Source organism: Stigmatopora nigra, chromosome 22, assembly GCF_051989575.1.
Source record: "Stigmatopora nigra isolate UIUO_SnigA chromosome 22, RoL_Snig_1.1, whole genome shotgun sequence".
Classification (NCBI taxonomy): Eukaryota; Metazoa; Chordata; class Actinopteri; order Syngnathiformes; family Syngnathidae; genus Stigmatopora; species Stigmatopora nigra.
The window spans coordinates 4,496,513-4,512,297 of NC_135529.1; the positions used below are offsets into that span (position 1 = coordinate 4,496,513).

General features: G+C 37.6%; 3 protein-coding genes across 3 annotated transcripts; all 3 read right to left on the reverse strand.

Annotated features, from left to right (window-relative positions):
* Positions 1–175: 175 nt before the first annotated feature.
* On the reverse strand, positions 176–2,003 carry LOC144215638 (arrestin domain-containing protein 3-like). The gene is made up of 6 exons (XM_077744694.1): positions 1,725–2,003; positions 1,542–1,602; positions 1,306–1,453; positions 1,117–1,213; positions 617–873; positions 176–479 (listed from the first exon to the last, which is right to left on the reverse strand). Exons 1-6 carry the CDS (start codon positions 1,966–1,968, stop codon positions 267–269), a joined length of 1,020 nt encoding a protein of 339 aa, XP_077600820.1. The 5' UTR covers positions 1,969–2,003; the 3' UTR covers positions 176–266.
* A 180-nt stretch (positions 2,004–2,183) lies between these two features.
* On the reverse strand, positions 2,184–6,197 carry LOC144215675 (arrestin domain-containing protein 3-like). Its single transcript, XM_077744755.1, has 7 exons — positions 5,811–6,197; positions 5,041–5,073; positions 4,797–4,857; positions 4,475–4,628; positions 3,953–4,049; positions 3,617–3,873; positions 2,184–2,805 (listed from the first exon to the last, which is right to left on the reverse strand). Exons 1-7 carry the CDS (start codon positions 6,073–6,075, stop codon positions 2,548–2,550), a joined length of 1,125 nt encoding a protein of 374 aa, XP_077600881.1. The 5' UTR covers positions 6,076–6,197; the 3' UTR covers positions 2,184–2,547.
* An 827-nt stretch (positions 6,198–7,024) lies between these two features.
* Positions 7,025–11,273, reverse strand: LOC144180901 (arrestin domain-containing protein 3-like). Its single transcript, XM_077709054.1, has 11 exons — positions 10,895–11,273; positions 10,746–10,815; positions 10,216–10,363; positions 9,696–9,798; positions 9,349–9,614; positions 9,186–9,267; positions 8,683–8,743; positions 8,358–8,505; positions 7,734–7,830; positions 7,400–7,656; positions 7,025–7,276 (listed from the first exon to the last, which is right to left on the reverse strand). The coding sequence occupies exons 1-11, from the start codon at positions 11,148–11,150 to the stop codon at positions 7,025–7,027; spliced, it is 1,740 nt and encodes a 579-aa protein (XP_077565180.1). The 5' UTR covers positions 11,151–11,273.
* Positions 11,274–15,785: the final 4,512 nt, after the last annotated feature.

Sequence of the window (15,785 nt, forward strand, 5' to 3'; positions counted from 1 at the left end):
CTTACATGCTTTTGGGATGTGGGAGAAAATTGTAGTACAAGAAGGAAACCCACGCAAGAACATGCAAACCCCACAAAAAATCGTTTTAGGACCAGAGTGTCGGACCCAAATGCGGATGTAAATGGATGACTGCCTGTATTATAAAACAATGAACAATTTATTCACTCTGCTCTAATCCATGTTCGTAGTGGCTAAATTTAATGCAATAAGAAAGAATTCTGCTGCAGTCTTGCAGCATTTTCTGCAAGCAATATGTCAAAGCCACTCTAGGAGGGGTACAAGGTTTCATAGGAAGGAGGAGAGTCCAAATGTTGAGGTGTTGCATGCTGTTGATCTGTGTTGCTCCAGGTTAGGTGGTTGGGGTTCTCAGATGTGCCCACTTCAGATGTGGCAGGACTTTGCGGCTGTGGTATTTGAGGAAGGATGACAATTGGAATTATGACTCCTTCATCTGTTGTATGTTTGACATCTAAATGAACCTGTCAAAATAAAGCTAGTTTATTTTCAGTAAGAAACAACAATATTCCTCCATAGGTCCATAGCGAGTCGTTAGCAAATAGAATTGAATCCCTGCATATCGAGGGTAAATAATAATAAAAAAAAACATGTTATTCACCTTCAACTCATACTCCAACCTAAAGATGGAACAGTTCAAGATAGATGGTGGTAGTCGCCTTGGAATGGGGATGGACTTCATCACCAACTCCTTGCTATTGGACGCAACCTCTATGCATTCCAGCTGAAGTATCTTTTTTACGACTATACTTTGTAGACCATTTCCAAAGGAATTCTCCTTCAAGTAGAACTTTATTATAGGTGTCACTGGCCGAGAAGAATAGTTCTTAATTTCAGTTCGGACTCGGACCGTTTCACCTAGGACAACAAAAATATTTTTTTATCAGGTTATATATAAATATGGTAGTATCTACCTATCTTAGACATCTGATTTTACAAATGTAAATAAAGCGGCTATTTTAATTTGAAGGATGAGGCATGTGTATTTTTATAAGGGATAGGGCCAATACAGCAAGGGTGTGAGGAGATCCAATCTAGTCTGTAGTAGTAGTTCTGCACGTCAAAATTATTTTGCATATTATACATACAAGACTGGATTACCTTGCTTGTATCCTGTTCTGTCAACATAAACATCCATTTTAACTGTTCCAGTGCCAAAGAATTTGACATTTGTTTTTTTACAGCCATGTCGAGGCACCTGAAAAAACAACTCCAGTCTGTTTTTTTTTTTTTTTTTTTTTTACAAATAGTTAACCTTCAACAAACCTATACTCTAAACACATTTCTTACCAGGAGTCTCGAAATATCCATAGGTGGTTTGGAAACGAATTTATAGTAGGTTTCCGCTTTTTTGGTCAACTTCATTGATTGTTTAAGCTCTACCTTTATTTTATGAACAATTTCACACAAATTGCATTTGAATGATGATGGTAGTTCTCTGTAGATACACAAATAACACATGAATAAGTAGCTGACAAAGTTAATTCATGAAGTGGGGGTAAAAAAAATCATGATTAACTAAGTACCTGTTAGGAATCTTGAAGGAAAATGGAAATGCATGTCTGCCACGAGCAATAACATGGGTGCCTGCAAAAGTTTCACATTCATATTATTGCATTTTATTGATGGAGACTTACATTTCACAATATAAAGTATGATATACTCTGAGAAAATGTGTACAGTGAGTAAGAATTCAAATTATTTCTTACCGTCTTGTTGTGCTTCATCCAAGATTTGATGTTCAATGGTGTAAAATGTCTCGTAAACACTGAAACTGCTGTCTTCATCTGTCGAATGGGCCTGTCCTTTTCCTTTGGCTATCAGATTCAGCGATTTGATTTTAGTTTCTTTTAAAACCGACACAATGATTCTTCCTTTGACAGTATCGCCATTGGTGAAGACATTTTGTTGGTTGATTGCATCATATTCAATTTCCAAATCAGCGATGGTCATTTTTTGTAAACTAGGTGGTAAATTTACAAAGATGCTGTAGATTTTTATGCTGTAAATCCTATTTATATGCTGTGTTTTTAATCATTTGATCAAGTGACGTCGGTGACATGCTGCATTGAGACAGGTTTGTTCACATTCTTAACATTTTCACCCTGCAGCATTGGCTTGGACGGAAACAAACCAAAAGTACTCACTCAATGTAAAAAATTAATTAATAATGTGAAGTTAGATTTTATTTTGAAGTGGTATAGAAACAATTATACAAATTAGTGAGTGTACAAAGATATATTGTGTACAAATGACTTTAAAAAGACAGAGCAGAAAGAAATTTACTAGAAATATGAATTTAAAAAGTACATTGCTAACATGATGATTAAAAAAAAACACAAACTGCCTTTCAATTGAAAATCCCTTTTTTACAAATCACTTCTGCTTGGGTATGCATTATTCATAAATAAAGCATCTGGAATTGACTCATGTCAAACATATCCAGGGATCACATTATTCAAATGTACAGTAACAAGTTACCATTTAATAAGTAGCTCTAGTGTAAACAAATCCGGAGAAAGTCGTTACCAATCACTGTTTATTTACAGAGGAATCCATCAAAGAAGGGTACATTCCATGACCTTCATAAGGAGGTGGGGGATCGAAAGGTTGTTGTGGTGAAAAAGCATCAAGGGGTGGTGGGTTTTGGTATCCATGTGATGTAAATTCTAATCCAGTAGAAGTGAGAGGCATGCTTGGTGCCAGGGCAGCAGATGCTTGAAAGGCTGGAAGAATGGTTATGGGAAATTTGATCTCTGGGTCTGAAGAATATTTGACATCCAAATATACCTGTGGAAAATGAAACCATTGTAAAAAAAAAATGTAAACTTGACTTGAATCCGTGCAGAGTACATTGGATTCTTGAGACTATCAAGGAAAATCAGTGTTAAAATGATTGGTGTCATGGATCTTGCAACATGATAATGAGCCATATAGCACATATAAAGACACCCAAGAGCTAATAAAACTATTTCGATGCCTTGAGCTAAATCCTACTAAACATAGAGTATGTGAAAAGAGCTACTAAATCAAGTTGTACCCAACCCTCAAACCTGAGACAACTGGAGCAGTTTTCGCATGCTCCGTGGGCCAAAATACCTGCTATTGTATTGCATGACAAAACCTAGCCAAAAATTACAGAAACACTTGATCTCTGTTATATAGAGAGATAGCTTTTAGTTGGATAGTTGCTATTTATTGGACCATTAAACAAATGGTTGAATAATAATAATAACAAGGTGGCTTTCTGTATTTTCCTCCAAATTATGCCTCATTTTTAAGTGCATCTACGAATAAATTGGTATTCCTCTCATCAATAACTTGCATTTTTGCCCCACAGTAGACTGTACTGTATCCTGACTATATACAAGCTCAAAGCCCTTTAAAGAATTTAAAGAAGTAAAGGCTTTTTTGTTTTATAAGAATACATTTTAAGCACCCTTAAATCATGACGTAATCATTCCTCAAACTTGTTGAACCATAGCCTCCTCTGCTGTCCATCAAAATGAATGTCTTGTGTGGAAGAAAAATAAATAATGTACGGTATTCGTGCAAATAATAACAATAATGATGCATTTTATTGGTGAAAAAAAGTGCTTACCCTGAGTCTGTACTCTACTTTGAGTATTTCACAGTTGAGGATGGAGGGTTTCAGATCAGGGGGAATTGTGATGATCTTTCTGACTGTTACACTGGCAGATGGAGGGACATTCTCTCCCACCTCTTTAAGGAGGTCTTTAGTATCAAGCTTTCTCTTACCCCTGGCAAAGAAGCTGTGCTTACTATAGATGCAGTACTTGGGCTTGATTTCACGAGAGGAGTTGTTCTGAATGCAGCCTGAAACCTGCAAATCTTCTCCTTTAACACAGAGCAGAGCAGCATGGTCTCAGTATTCCCTCATCTCTGGACTTTAAGTCAACGTGATGCGTTGTCTCACCTTGGAAGACACCAGACTTTTCAATCTTGAAATCTATGGCCACGGTTCCTGAGCTAAACACGTGCATTGTTTTATCTTTAGAATCATGTTGAGGTGTCTGAGCAACACAAAGAAATATTAATTTGCAACACAATGACACAATATCTGTCCATATGCATAAGGAAAACTGCAAATATACTACATAGTGAGGGAAAACGACCTGATTTACTTCAATAGAACCATTAATTGGAGTTTGGGAGAAACACCATTTAGCTAAATATTTATAGAAAAAGTATAGTGGAGGTAAAAATAAATCCTTAAAGCTCCACTGTTATCTCAGGGGATACTTTGGGGATAATTTGATAGATTGGAAGTCCTTTTCTTTGTCAAATAAACCAAAAAGGCACAAAAGGAGAAACTAGTTTGATGTGCAGCCTCATACCTTTTCTGACTTAAATACAAAGGCCCAGTGTTTGTAAATCTAACTAATTTTTGCCTCTAATAATTGGCATCATAGCAGATTCATAATGTAACTAAGCTTACCATCATGAGTTGTGCCAGCGTGTTGGGAGCAACTTTTGCCACAAAAGGAATCTTGATGGTATCTTTTGTCCTGAACCTCATGGATCTATTCAGCTTGGTCTCAATCAGGTACACAACTTCACCAACCGAACCAGTGAAGGAGGATGGAATTTCTCTAATGGAAACCATGAAAACACCAGGACTTTGAAATAAATCTAGAATTAAACACTAATAACATAACACAATGTTATTCTCTATGGGAGTTTTACTATTGTCTGTTATGGCATATTTAACACTCGGATTGAATCAATAACACATCAACCACTGCTGCAGGATTGCTTACTGCAAAGGGACTTGAAAGGTAAAGGGAAAGACATGAGATCCTGGAACAAGTAAATCACTGTCTGAAAAACAAAACACACACTACCATTAGTGCAGAGCAATATTTATCCGGAAAACAATTGTTATATGAATGTTATGTTACATGAATCGTCACATTTTCGCAGGTGATCCATTTTTTTTTAGGACGCAAAAGATTAGAATACGAGTCATTCCATAATTGTATAGATATTTTGTTAGGAACGTACATGTTTTCTCATTCTGATTCAGCTGTTGATCATCTGAAAATGACAGAACAATTATACAAATTCTATCTCAAAATTTATTCTTCCATTATTTTTCTGACCCGCTTATCCTCACAAGGGCTGTGTGGGTTTTCTCCAGGTACTACGGTTTCTTCCCACATCCCAAAAACATACAGGGCAGGATTGTTAAACACTTTAAATTGGCCCTGGAGATGAGTGTAAATGGGTGTCCGTCTCTTTGTGCCCTATGATTGGCTGGCCACCGATTGAGGATGTTCTCTGCCTGGTGACCATAGTTAGCTTGGATAGGCTCCAGCACTCTCTGCGACCCTTGTGTATCCCAAGTGCGACCCCAAGTGCTTCAGGAGTCGTATCTTTATTTATTTATTTTGCGCGCCTGCTTACGCAACTTTCAGGTATGCACACCTTTTGCCTACCTGCTATCTGAAATCTATAGTTATGTACTTCTTTCTATACCTACTGGGTTCGCAAGTGGAAAATAGACAGATCTCAATCAAGTCTCTGGATCGATTAGCTTTTTGAGGTTTGTGTGTGTAGTGGAAATCTACTTCAAAAATATAGCAAACTTTAAAAGTACAAGCACCCAACATAGCGGTGTTATCATGTCTTGGCATGCCGATGGTGTAGTGAGAAATGCAAAAGCATGTTTATTTGTATTTGAATTAATGGAGATTTTTTTTTCCAATTCAGCAGCCCGCGCGACCCTAGTGAGGATAAAGCGGTTCAGAAAATGATATAAGAATGAGACTTACCAGTGGCGTCTCCATTCTGTATGAAGTCATGCTTGAGGCTGAAGTATTTCCTCTTGTCGTAGTAAGTAAAAGTATGCTTATAATGTCTCTCGCTCCATAACACTTCAGCTTTGGCCTTAAATTTGACGAAAAGTGATTCCACTTTGCAATCTTTGGTGACTTCCAAATGTACTTGTCCATTGAGGGTGTCGCCATTTGTAAATGTCCCGTTTTCCCTGACATCATTGTAAGTAACTTTAAGGCTCTTCACTGTGCTCTGCAACATTTTCAAATGTCCTTTGCTTGACAGGCTGAGGATCTCCCAAACAACTGCGACTCCTTCCGCATTTGGGCGAGTCTGTTGTCTATACACAGAGTGCTCATCAACCCACACCCACTATTTGTTCTCACTGACCCCTTAGGTGATTTGAAACCTTTTATCTACACATTCAGGACCGCCTGCAATAGTTTTCTTACTTGATATAAAGCGATTTCATGCAAATGTTCTCAAAAAATATTTTTTTTAACTAACATTAAAAACACTTTATAAATCTAATATGTATGTACAACATTCATTCATCTTTTGTATGGTGCATCCTCGTGAGGGTTGCTGCAGCCTATCCCAGCCGACTTCAGGCGAAAGGCAGACTACACCACAGAGTGGTCGCCAGTCAGCCGTAGAACAGACAGACACAGATGGCCAATCGCACTCACAATCATACCGTCACCAGCGGGAATCGTGTCCGGGCCTGCCCGCCCCGTAGTCAGGCGTTTGAACCACTATACCATCAGGCAACCCACAACATTTACAGAACATAAAATATAAAACGTCCTGATTTGAAGAGGCTGCATGATTGGTAAAATTAGTGGCTCACAGATCTAATGTTTCGGTTGAAGAGAAAATGCTGTTGTTCATTTGATTAGCATTGTTAATATGGATTTATTTTTTTATTAGATTGCTTAGATTAGTAGACAGTATTCATTCATATTCCTCGTCCCTCACGAGGGTCACAGTGATGCTGGAACCCAAACCAGCAATTTTAATGTTGTCTTTTATGACACTGTTCTGAAGAGACACTACCAAATGAATCATATTACAATCAAAACATTTCGTATTATATTCTAGTGTGTGTACATGTATTCTTTTCCCTGGGCAGGAACACGTTGAACTGGTTGTCGGCCAGCTTAAAATCAGTTGATGTAGACTACAGAAAACTGAAGAAAGTCATCACTGATCACTTTTTACTACTAAAATCCATCAAAGAAGGGTATCCTACATGATCTTCATAAGAAGGCGGTGGTTCAAAAGGTTGTGGTGTTGAAAAAGCACCCCAGGGAGTTGGGTTTTGGTATCCGAATGCTCCAAATTCATACCCAGTAGAAGTGGCGGGCCTGTTTACTGGTACCGCGGATGATTGATAGACTTGAAGAATGGTTATGGGAAATTTGATCTGTGGGTCTGAATCATACTTTATATCCAAATATACCTGTGGAAAATAAATCCAGGGTGAGAAATTTTAACCTGACTTGAATGTTTGCAGCATGCAATCAAACCATAAGACTATCAAGGTTCTTTTTGATGATTTGATTTAGTGAAAAAAAGTGCTTACCCTGAGTCTGTACTCTACTTTGAGGATTTCACAGTTGAGAATGGAAGGTTCCATATCAGGTGGAATTGTGATGACCCTGTTGACTGTTACGCTGGCTGATGGAGGGATAGGCTCTCCCACCTCTTTAAGGAGGTCTTTAGTATCAAGCCTTCGCTTTCCCCTGGCAAAGAAGCTGTGCTTTCTGTAGATGCAGTACTTGGGTTTGATTTGACGAGAGGAGTTGTTCTGAATGTAAGCTGAAATCTTCAATCCCTCCCCTGTAAAGTAAAATAGCATCATGCTCACAATATTTCGGTTTTTAGTTGGTTTAGTCCATGTCACTCAGTAATCTCACCTGGGAAGAAACCCGATTTTTCTATCTTGACATCCATAGCCACAGTTCCTGAGTTGAACATATGCATTTTTTTATTCTTGGAATTGTGCTGAGGTATCTGAGGCAAGGAGAAAAGAACTGAATTATTTCTATTTCAGCAAGTCCAAGCAAGTACAAAGAAGCTCTCTCCATAGGTGCAGAAAGAACTGCAAATATATTCATTCATTTTCAACATCGCTTATGCTTGTCAAGGTCGTGGGGTGCTGGAGCCCATCCCAGGCAACTTTAGATAGTAGGTAGGGCACACCAGCCAAACGCTGGTCACAAGGAGACAAAACAATATTTACGCTCACACTGATACCTAAGAACCACTTTTGGAGTGATTAACCTGCCTAGCATGCATGGTTTAGGGATGTGGAAAGAAAACACAGTCCACAAAGAAAACCCACGCATCTGAATTGGACATGCTAACCAATCAGCAGATCATCATGGTGCATACATTAAATGGAATGTGAAAGATAGCAGTCGTACATCTTTTCTTACTTTGGAATGAAGGCAAATATAGCCCGCTGCCAGTAACATGTTTCATTTGTGCTTGTAAAAACCTGCATGAAACAGATTGTTCACGTAAATGAACTTACATACCATTAGGTCCTCCGACATGTCACACGGTTTTGTCACAAAGGGAATCTTCGTAGTATCTTTTGTGCTCAGCCTCATGGATCTACTCAGCTTGGTCTCAAGCAGGTACACAACTTTTCCAACTGAACCAGTGAAGGAGGAAGGCATTTCCCTAAAGGAGACCATATGAACACTGTGACTTTCAAATAAATAAAGTCTAGTATTTATCCAACTAAAATAAATTATATTTCTTATGGAACTGTTTATTGTTGTTCTGTTTTAATTTATTGAGGCGTTTATTTTTTAATTATCGAAAACTGATCATGACAATAGTTCCAACATTACTTACTGCAAAGGGAACTGAAAATTGAAGGGGAACTCATGACATCCTGGGTAAAGTAAATCCTTTCCTGAAAAACACAATACTTATCATTAGTGCTGGGAGATATTTATAGCTTACGCAATCGCTCAATATCAATATATTTACATATTCATATCCATATATACACATTTTTAAATAAAATATATATATATATATATATATATATATATATATATATATATATATATATATATATATATATATATATATATATATATATATATATATATATATATATATATATATATATATATATATATATATATATATATATATATATATATATATATATATATATATATATATATATATATATATATATATATATATATATATATATATATATATATATATATATATATATATATATATATATATATATAGTCATGAATAGTTTCAAAGGCTTGCCCATTACTGTAATGCAGTTACAGTGTATACCATTAGAAGATACTTTAAAGGTTGGTGTTAACCATGTGGGATTGAATGGATGTCACAAAGGATTATGGGAAACAGCACGGCCATGTTTGGGGAAGCCCTTGGACATAAGGTCAGCTACAAAAAAAGACCAGGAATGATTAAAAGACAGTATAAAAAAAAGGGAAATTGAGTTTTTCAGTGGTTAGGAGTTCTTACCTCAATCTCATACTCAACTCGAAGGATGCTGCAGTTGGAAATGGTGAGTGACGATTCAGCGGGAATGGTGAGCATTAGGTCACTTTGAAAATCTGAGGTGTGAGCACTGAGAGGCAGCCCGGCTACAGAGACAAGGTTTTTGACAATTAACCTCCTTTGGGCTCCCTCACGTGTAAAATATAGCTGCTTTTGCTTCAGCTTGGCCTTGGGAATGACCGTACGAGACGAACCATTGGCGAATTCACAATTGATTGTTATGGTTTCACCTGGGCCAAGTGAGGAAAAAAAAAATCAATCTCCTAATAGTAATTTCAGAGCAAATAATGGAGGCTGATTTTAAATATTACCACACTTGAAGCCTTTCTTTTCCACGCTGCCTCTCATTGTGATAAGGCCTGAGACACAACTGAGGGAGCAAACGTTCATGCTGTTGGAGCCAGAAAGTGGAGACTGGGGAAAAACAAGAACACAGATAGTGGCTTTTTTTGGTGAAAAATGCACAGCTAAATTTAGAACAAAAAATTAAGATTGGACAGTCCGGCACAGAGCGCCGCAAATGGCCATAATCAGCTAAATGAGTGGTAATTAAATTAACGGCATAATAATACTAATTTTCAATTGTGATAATGAGTAGTCTACCAGAAACAGGAAAAATGATTGGTGTTATAATGGCCATAGAATGATACTTGGGACTCTCATTCATTATCCTTATAAGGGTTTCCAGGGGATGGAACCATTTGTTAGACAATGATCCGATCAAATTGATTGTCATCTTTTAGACATGTCATTTTTTTAAATTTAAATATATAAAATGTTTCCTCCCCAAAACCACAGATATGCCAATAGGTGATTGCACCTATCACTTACCATTAGCTCTGGTTGGTTGCAATCAATGTGGTGCACCATGTTTAACTCTGTCACAAATTCCTTTGACATTCGCCACGGCCTATCAATGCCTACAGTCAAGTTGTAGGCTATTTGTCCATGAGGCCCATGGAAGCTGGATGGGAAGTCACTGGAGGGGTAAGCAAAAGTTGCATTTACATAAATAATTTGCATGCAGGAAAATATTTAGCTTGGAATCCCTGACTTATCTAACTGCTTTGGATGCAAAGTACTAGAGCAGGAGATTTATGGTGTAGATATCCTTTGGGCCAATCTGTCATTCTATCATGTGGCACATATCTAGAATAGATATTGATTTAATGATGCTTTTGATTTGTTTTCTACTTTGATTGTTTTAAAATTGACATTTACCCATTCTGTGATAAATTGATTATGGTTGCAGGTGAGTGTTCCATTATGAATTGAAATCCACCTTTTTAGAAATTGTGTATGATCACACGTGTATGTACAATGCAAACGATGACAACATAGACCATAATAATGATACACACCCTTGGGGGATCTGACATGTAAATGGATACACATGCCTGCCAGGGGGGAAATTGGCAGGGCCCCCAACAGCTGCAGAGGAAAGAAGTAGGCAATGGTATTTTACAGTAATATACAATCTTGTTATGTGCAGATCTGGAGGAGAACATACCTCCTTCTTGCAAAATCATGCTTGTGAGATTGAAGAAGTCAATCTTAGCGTAGTAATGTCTTTTGTTTTTCTTTGATCCGGAAGTCCAGTGGACGTCTGCTTTTCCAGCCAGACACATTTTGATCGATCTAATCTTTGTAGCCTTTGAGAGATCGAAGGAAATTTGTCCGGTCAGCAGGTCTCCACTGGAAAAAGTGTTGTTTGCATTCAAAGCGTTAAAATTAATGTTAAAGTTCTTGATGGTTTTATCCAGCATCGTTGATCCCCGTTTAAAAATCACAGATTAGTGGTCTGATTTTGACGCGTGTCACTTATTGAAAGCAATTGGTAATATCAAGTTGTTGTTGTTGTTGTTGTTGTTTTTGTGAAAGAAAAGCGCAAAAAAACAACTTGATTTGTCGACCACACCCACAACATATGTTGCACCTACTGCGCAGGCACAGAATGTAATGGGCGGTGCTGAGCCTGGGCTGTCAACGTTGAAGTTCATCAGTTACAACATTTTTTCATGCACGGCATCTCACAACAAATCTGATCTAGTAAACAAAACAAAAAAATACGGAGCTGGAGCCAAGTTTTCCACCTGTATATTTTTTGGTTGCAATATACAAGTTTCAACACAAGACAGCACTGCTTTGCCATATAACAGGCTCCTGTCCTTGAATCAGTACATGTAAACACACTAGATGGCACTATATACTTTTTTATTATTATCCTGTTTGTCTTTGCATTAACTGGAGTGCAGTATGAACTTAACCTTGTCGATTGAAATGAATACCACATTATTGTGTTTGTGTATTCTACGGCGTGCTGATGGAAAAGCTTTGCAACATTTCCAACCATCACTTATTGCATGATTTTACAACGAGAAGTCAAATTAATTGCACCATTTGGGTTTATGGTGCACAACATAGAGATAAAATGCTTATTGCAACTAATTAAATATGACAACACAAGACATATAACATTTTCCTTTCATTTCACAGTAATGGGAAAATACTAAATGTGATGCATTTTGGCAGTGTTTTTTTTTTTTAAATTTATGAATCAATGAAGACCTCTGCTTGGGTTATGATTATCAGGCAAAAACATTGCATAGATCTGAGTCTATTTGCAACAGACAAATTGTAAGTTTGGTCTATTTTCAACTGTTTAATATGTGCTTATTGGGCCTTAGTATGGGAGTTCCCTTTTTCGGAGTCTTACCTATAGTAAAAAATAATTGGAAATAACCGCAAGTGATAGTAAGTGGGTCCACCTGTCTTTGAATCTTAACCTAGATTTTTCTATGTAGACTTTACATGTTTTTTTTGTCATGACACATTCTATTCGTCTCTAAGTTCCCATACATATCATTGTGACTGTCGTTGTGTGATGGACTGATAAGCAGTCCACCGCGTTTTCCGCATCTGACCTCTGACCTTGAAAATTAGAATAAAATTGATTTGCCAATGAATTGAGAAATGGAGATTGTTTTTGGACATAGCAGTTGAGTGGATATTTCGCTAAGGCAGACCTAAACCCAAAGTGAAGAATAGTAACAGAAAAGAAAAAGATGTGTTATTGATCTGAAATTTCCACACAGTCTCTCTCCTTCAAGTTAATCCACAGGGTCACTTCTAATGACATTGAGAGGCTCCGCCGCCAGTCGACTTTGCTGCCATCTGCAATTTAGATGCATGGAAGGGAGACGATGTATTAGGGGGGAAAATGTGGACGGAAAGTCAAGTAATAGAAGGGGGGAAAAAAATCATGCTTTTGGGTTAACCAGAAACCCCAAGCTCAAGATGTAGTCACTGTTTTCAATTTCTATTTAGAGGCAAAATGCAGGGTTTACAGAGTTAACTGTCCGATTGGTACTTCATTTTTTTTTTCTTTTTGCACCCAGCGAAAGAATTCTTCTTGCAAAACAGGAAGCCACGTAAGGAATTGTTGCCAGTCCTAATCTTGAGGAGATCCTCTGATAGCTTTCTCTAGCACAAACAATACACGGGAGTACAAGGAGGGGGTGGTTGTGAAAGGTGGTGAAAGATGTAACAACCAGACAAAAATGAGGGCCTTTTCAGCTCAGGTCTGATTAACTGAGCTTGTGATTAAGTGATACCACACAATTACCTTTTTCTTATTAGAGATGCTGCACATAGGATGGATTCCAGAGTAGAGCAACACAGATTTTTGTTTGTTTGTGATTTGGATCGTTGAAACTTGTAGACACTTCCTATTATTTTGGGGGTATACAGAAAAAAAAACATGTTTTGTAAGTGCTATGTTTGGGAAAATGCAGTAATACTGAACAATACCATCAATGTAACCCCAACCCTAAGAAGTAAACAAATACAAGTTGAACATCCCTAGTGTCAGAAGAGATGTAAAAAAAATAGATATCCACAGCATGGTATGACATGACAAGGCTGTTAGCCCTGATAAATTTTCTCTCATGGGGTTTTCCAAAAAATTCTGGGAGGACAGGTGAGGGTGTCTTTCCTCCACCCTATAATTTTGTGCTGGTTGGGGCATCTTAAAATAAGGACGTCATGATCATGATGGAAGAGGTGTCCAAGTTGAGTTGATTGTATTTGTAACTGTCACTACCTGATTCTTAAAGCTAGTATCAAGGTTTAATACGAAGTGTCTGTTTGGAACGTGACATTTTATCAAAATAATTGCGACATGTCATCATCTATTAGACTAGGGATCAAAATTGGATGAATCACCTGCATCAGAAAAAAATAACCCCTTTGTTTGTGTTAAAAAAAATACTTGAACATACCTTTGTTGTGTTTAGGTTCCAAGTTAACATCTACAATGCGTTTCCCAAAGAACAACGTTTTTTTTCTCATTAAAACAAAAGAGCTGCTTTATTCCAACGTCAGGCTAAATCCTCCCTCAGCAATTACCGTTCACCTTCCAAAGACCTCGGCCAGGAACACAGCAACTCTCCCTTCTTTAAAGCAGGCAATGAAGCATAAAGACACAGTACCACATAGTAACTCTACGTGCAAAAAACAGCGTGAACAGTTTCTTTTAGCTGCTTCCAAGGTTTAAAAGTAAGATTATAGTAAGGATAAATACCATGACAGAATGTACCTATGTAAAAGTGCAAAGTGGCCGAGAATTAAACAGTGTGGTATCAGATACCAAATGGTATGGAATTTACTGCTAGTCTGTGTACTGTATTTTTTTCAGTATTTTTTTTGTAATGCTGAACTAGTTGCCACAGATGTTTGAGTCGCTCTGCTGCAAACCTCTCTTACATAAATGTTGCACATGTTTAGATATTGATGTGCAAAAATGACGAACCATCACAGCCTGAAATCACATTGCCACTATACAACATTAAGTTGTCTGGCAAAATAAGGTCAAATATTTACCTTTAGCTCTTTAGCTTTATCAAAAACACATTTGCTAGTCAAATAGAGAGTTCTCAAGAATCCAATCCAATTGATCTCCATTTAAGCTTACCCTTTACAAGCCAGAATGTAACTAAAACCTTTATAATCTTCAACATTTCTGGTATCCTTTTTATACACAACCTGAAAAGAATTACTACATATCACCCCTAGACAAAACCCTGTGTAATTTCTCCACTAAGTGTAAGAAAATAGTCCTTAAAGCTCAGACATTGGACCTCAATATAAGTCAATATATTTGACAAGATTTAACTCCCGTCCACTTCAGTAGATTCCTATCCAGTTTTCATTGACCCACAGCAAATAGTGGAAATATTATTGAATATGGCCCACACAATAAGCTTAAAAACAGCCTACATTGCACTTCTCAACTTTAACCCTAGACAGCGCCTAAAAAAGCCTGCCTGTTGATGCGCTGGGCTTTCATTGCTGACATCCACTCTGCTTGTACCCCACTTCCCCCGCTAATACAGTTAAGACATGGCATGTATGGTAATACAGAGTGGTGCAAGCACATCTGTTGTGGGACATTGGAGGCCCTTTGGTTTATGTAGATAGACTGTTGGTGTCTTCTCTCATACACATCACCATGCACTCTGCAGTCTGCACACGTGGCACCCAAGTCAGTTCATCAGGAGTGTCACAGATGGCAAACCTTTTTTGGAATCCCAAAAAAAGGCACTGCATATACATCTAATTTTTTAAATGTTTTTTTTTTTTTTTTTTTGCTGTCTCAAGTGCTGCCTTGAGTTTGTTAACCAGAAGTAAAAGATCAGGATTCTCCGTAGATCTCACTTGAAACCTCAGTGCAATATAGAAGCAGTAGCTAAAGTGCTTTTGTAGTTAAATCTGGATCATAAAAATGATTTATGTTTGGTGGATATAGTGGCTTATCACTTAAAAAACAATGAAATGATCTCACCTTCATAATTTTCAAACATCTGTTAAGGACAAATGCTTCAGGCACATTTTGTAATAAATCTTTTAACAGCTGCCGGATTAGTGTGAAATCCACAACCTAACAAAAGGTTTGCGGGATACTGTCCACCGTATTAGTATTCACTTGGAAGAGTTGTTTGAAGATCTATGATAATAATAATACCTACTCCCTGTAGTCTGCTGGGATAGGCTCCAGCACCCCCCACAACCTTTGTGAGGATAAATGGAAAAGAGGTTATTTGTTATTTTCATTTTTACATGAGAAAGATAAATATTACAAGTGGGTTATCTATTGATTATGTTTTTTTGTTCTGGCCTCGTCGGTGAGTGGTTAGTACGTTTGGCTCACAGTTGTGGAGTCGAGGGTTTGATCCAAGGTTGCTCCTCATTGTATTGAGTTTGCATGTTCTCCCTGGGCTTGTGTGGGTTTTCTTTGAGTACTCTGGTTTCCTACCAAAGACATGGTAGGCTGGTGGACACTTTAAATTGCACTAATGTAGAAGTGTGAGCGTGAATAGTTGTTTGTCTCTTTGTGCAATGTG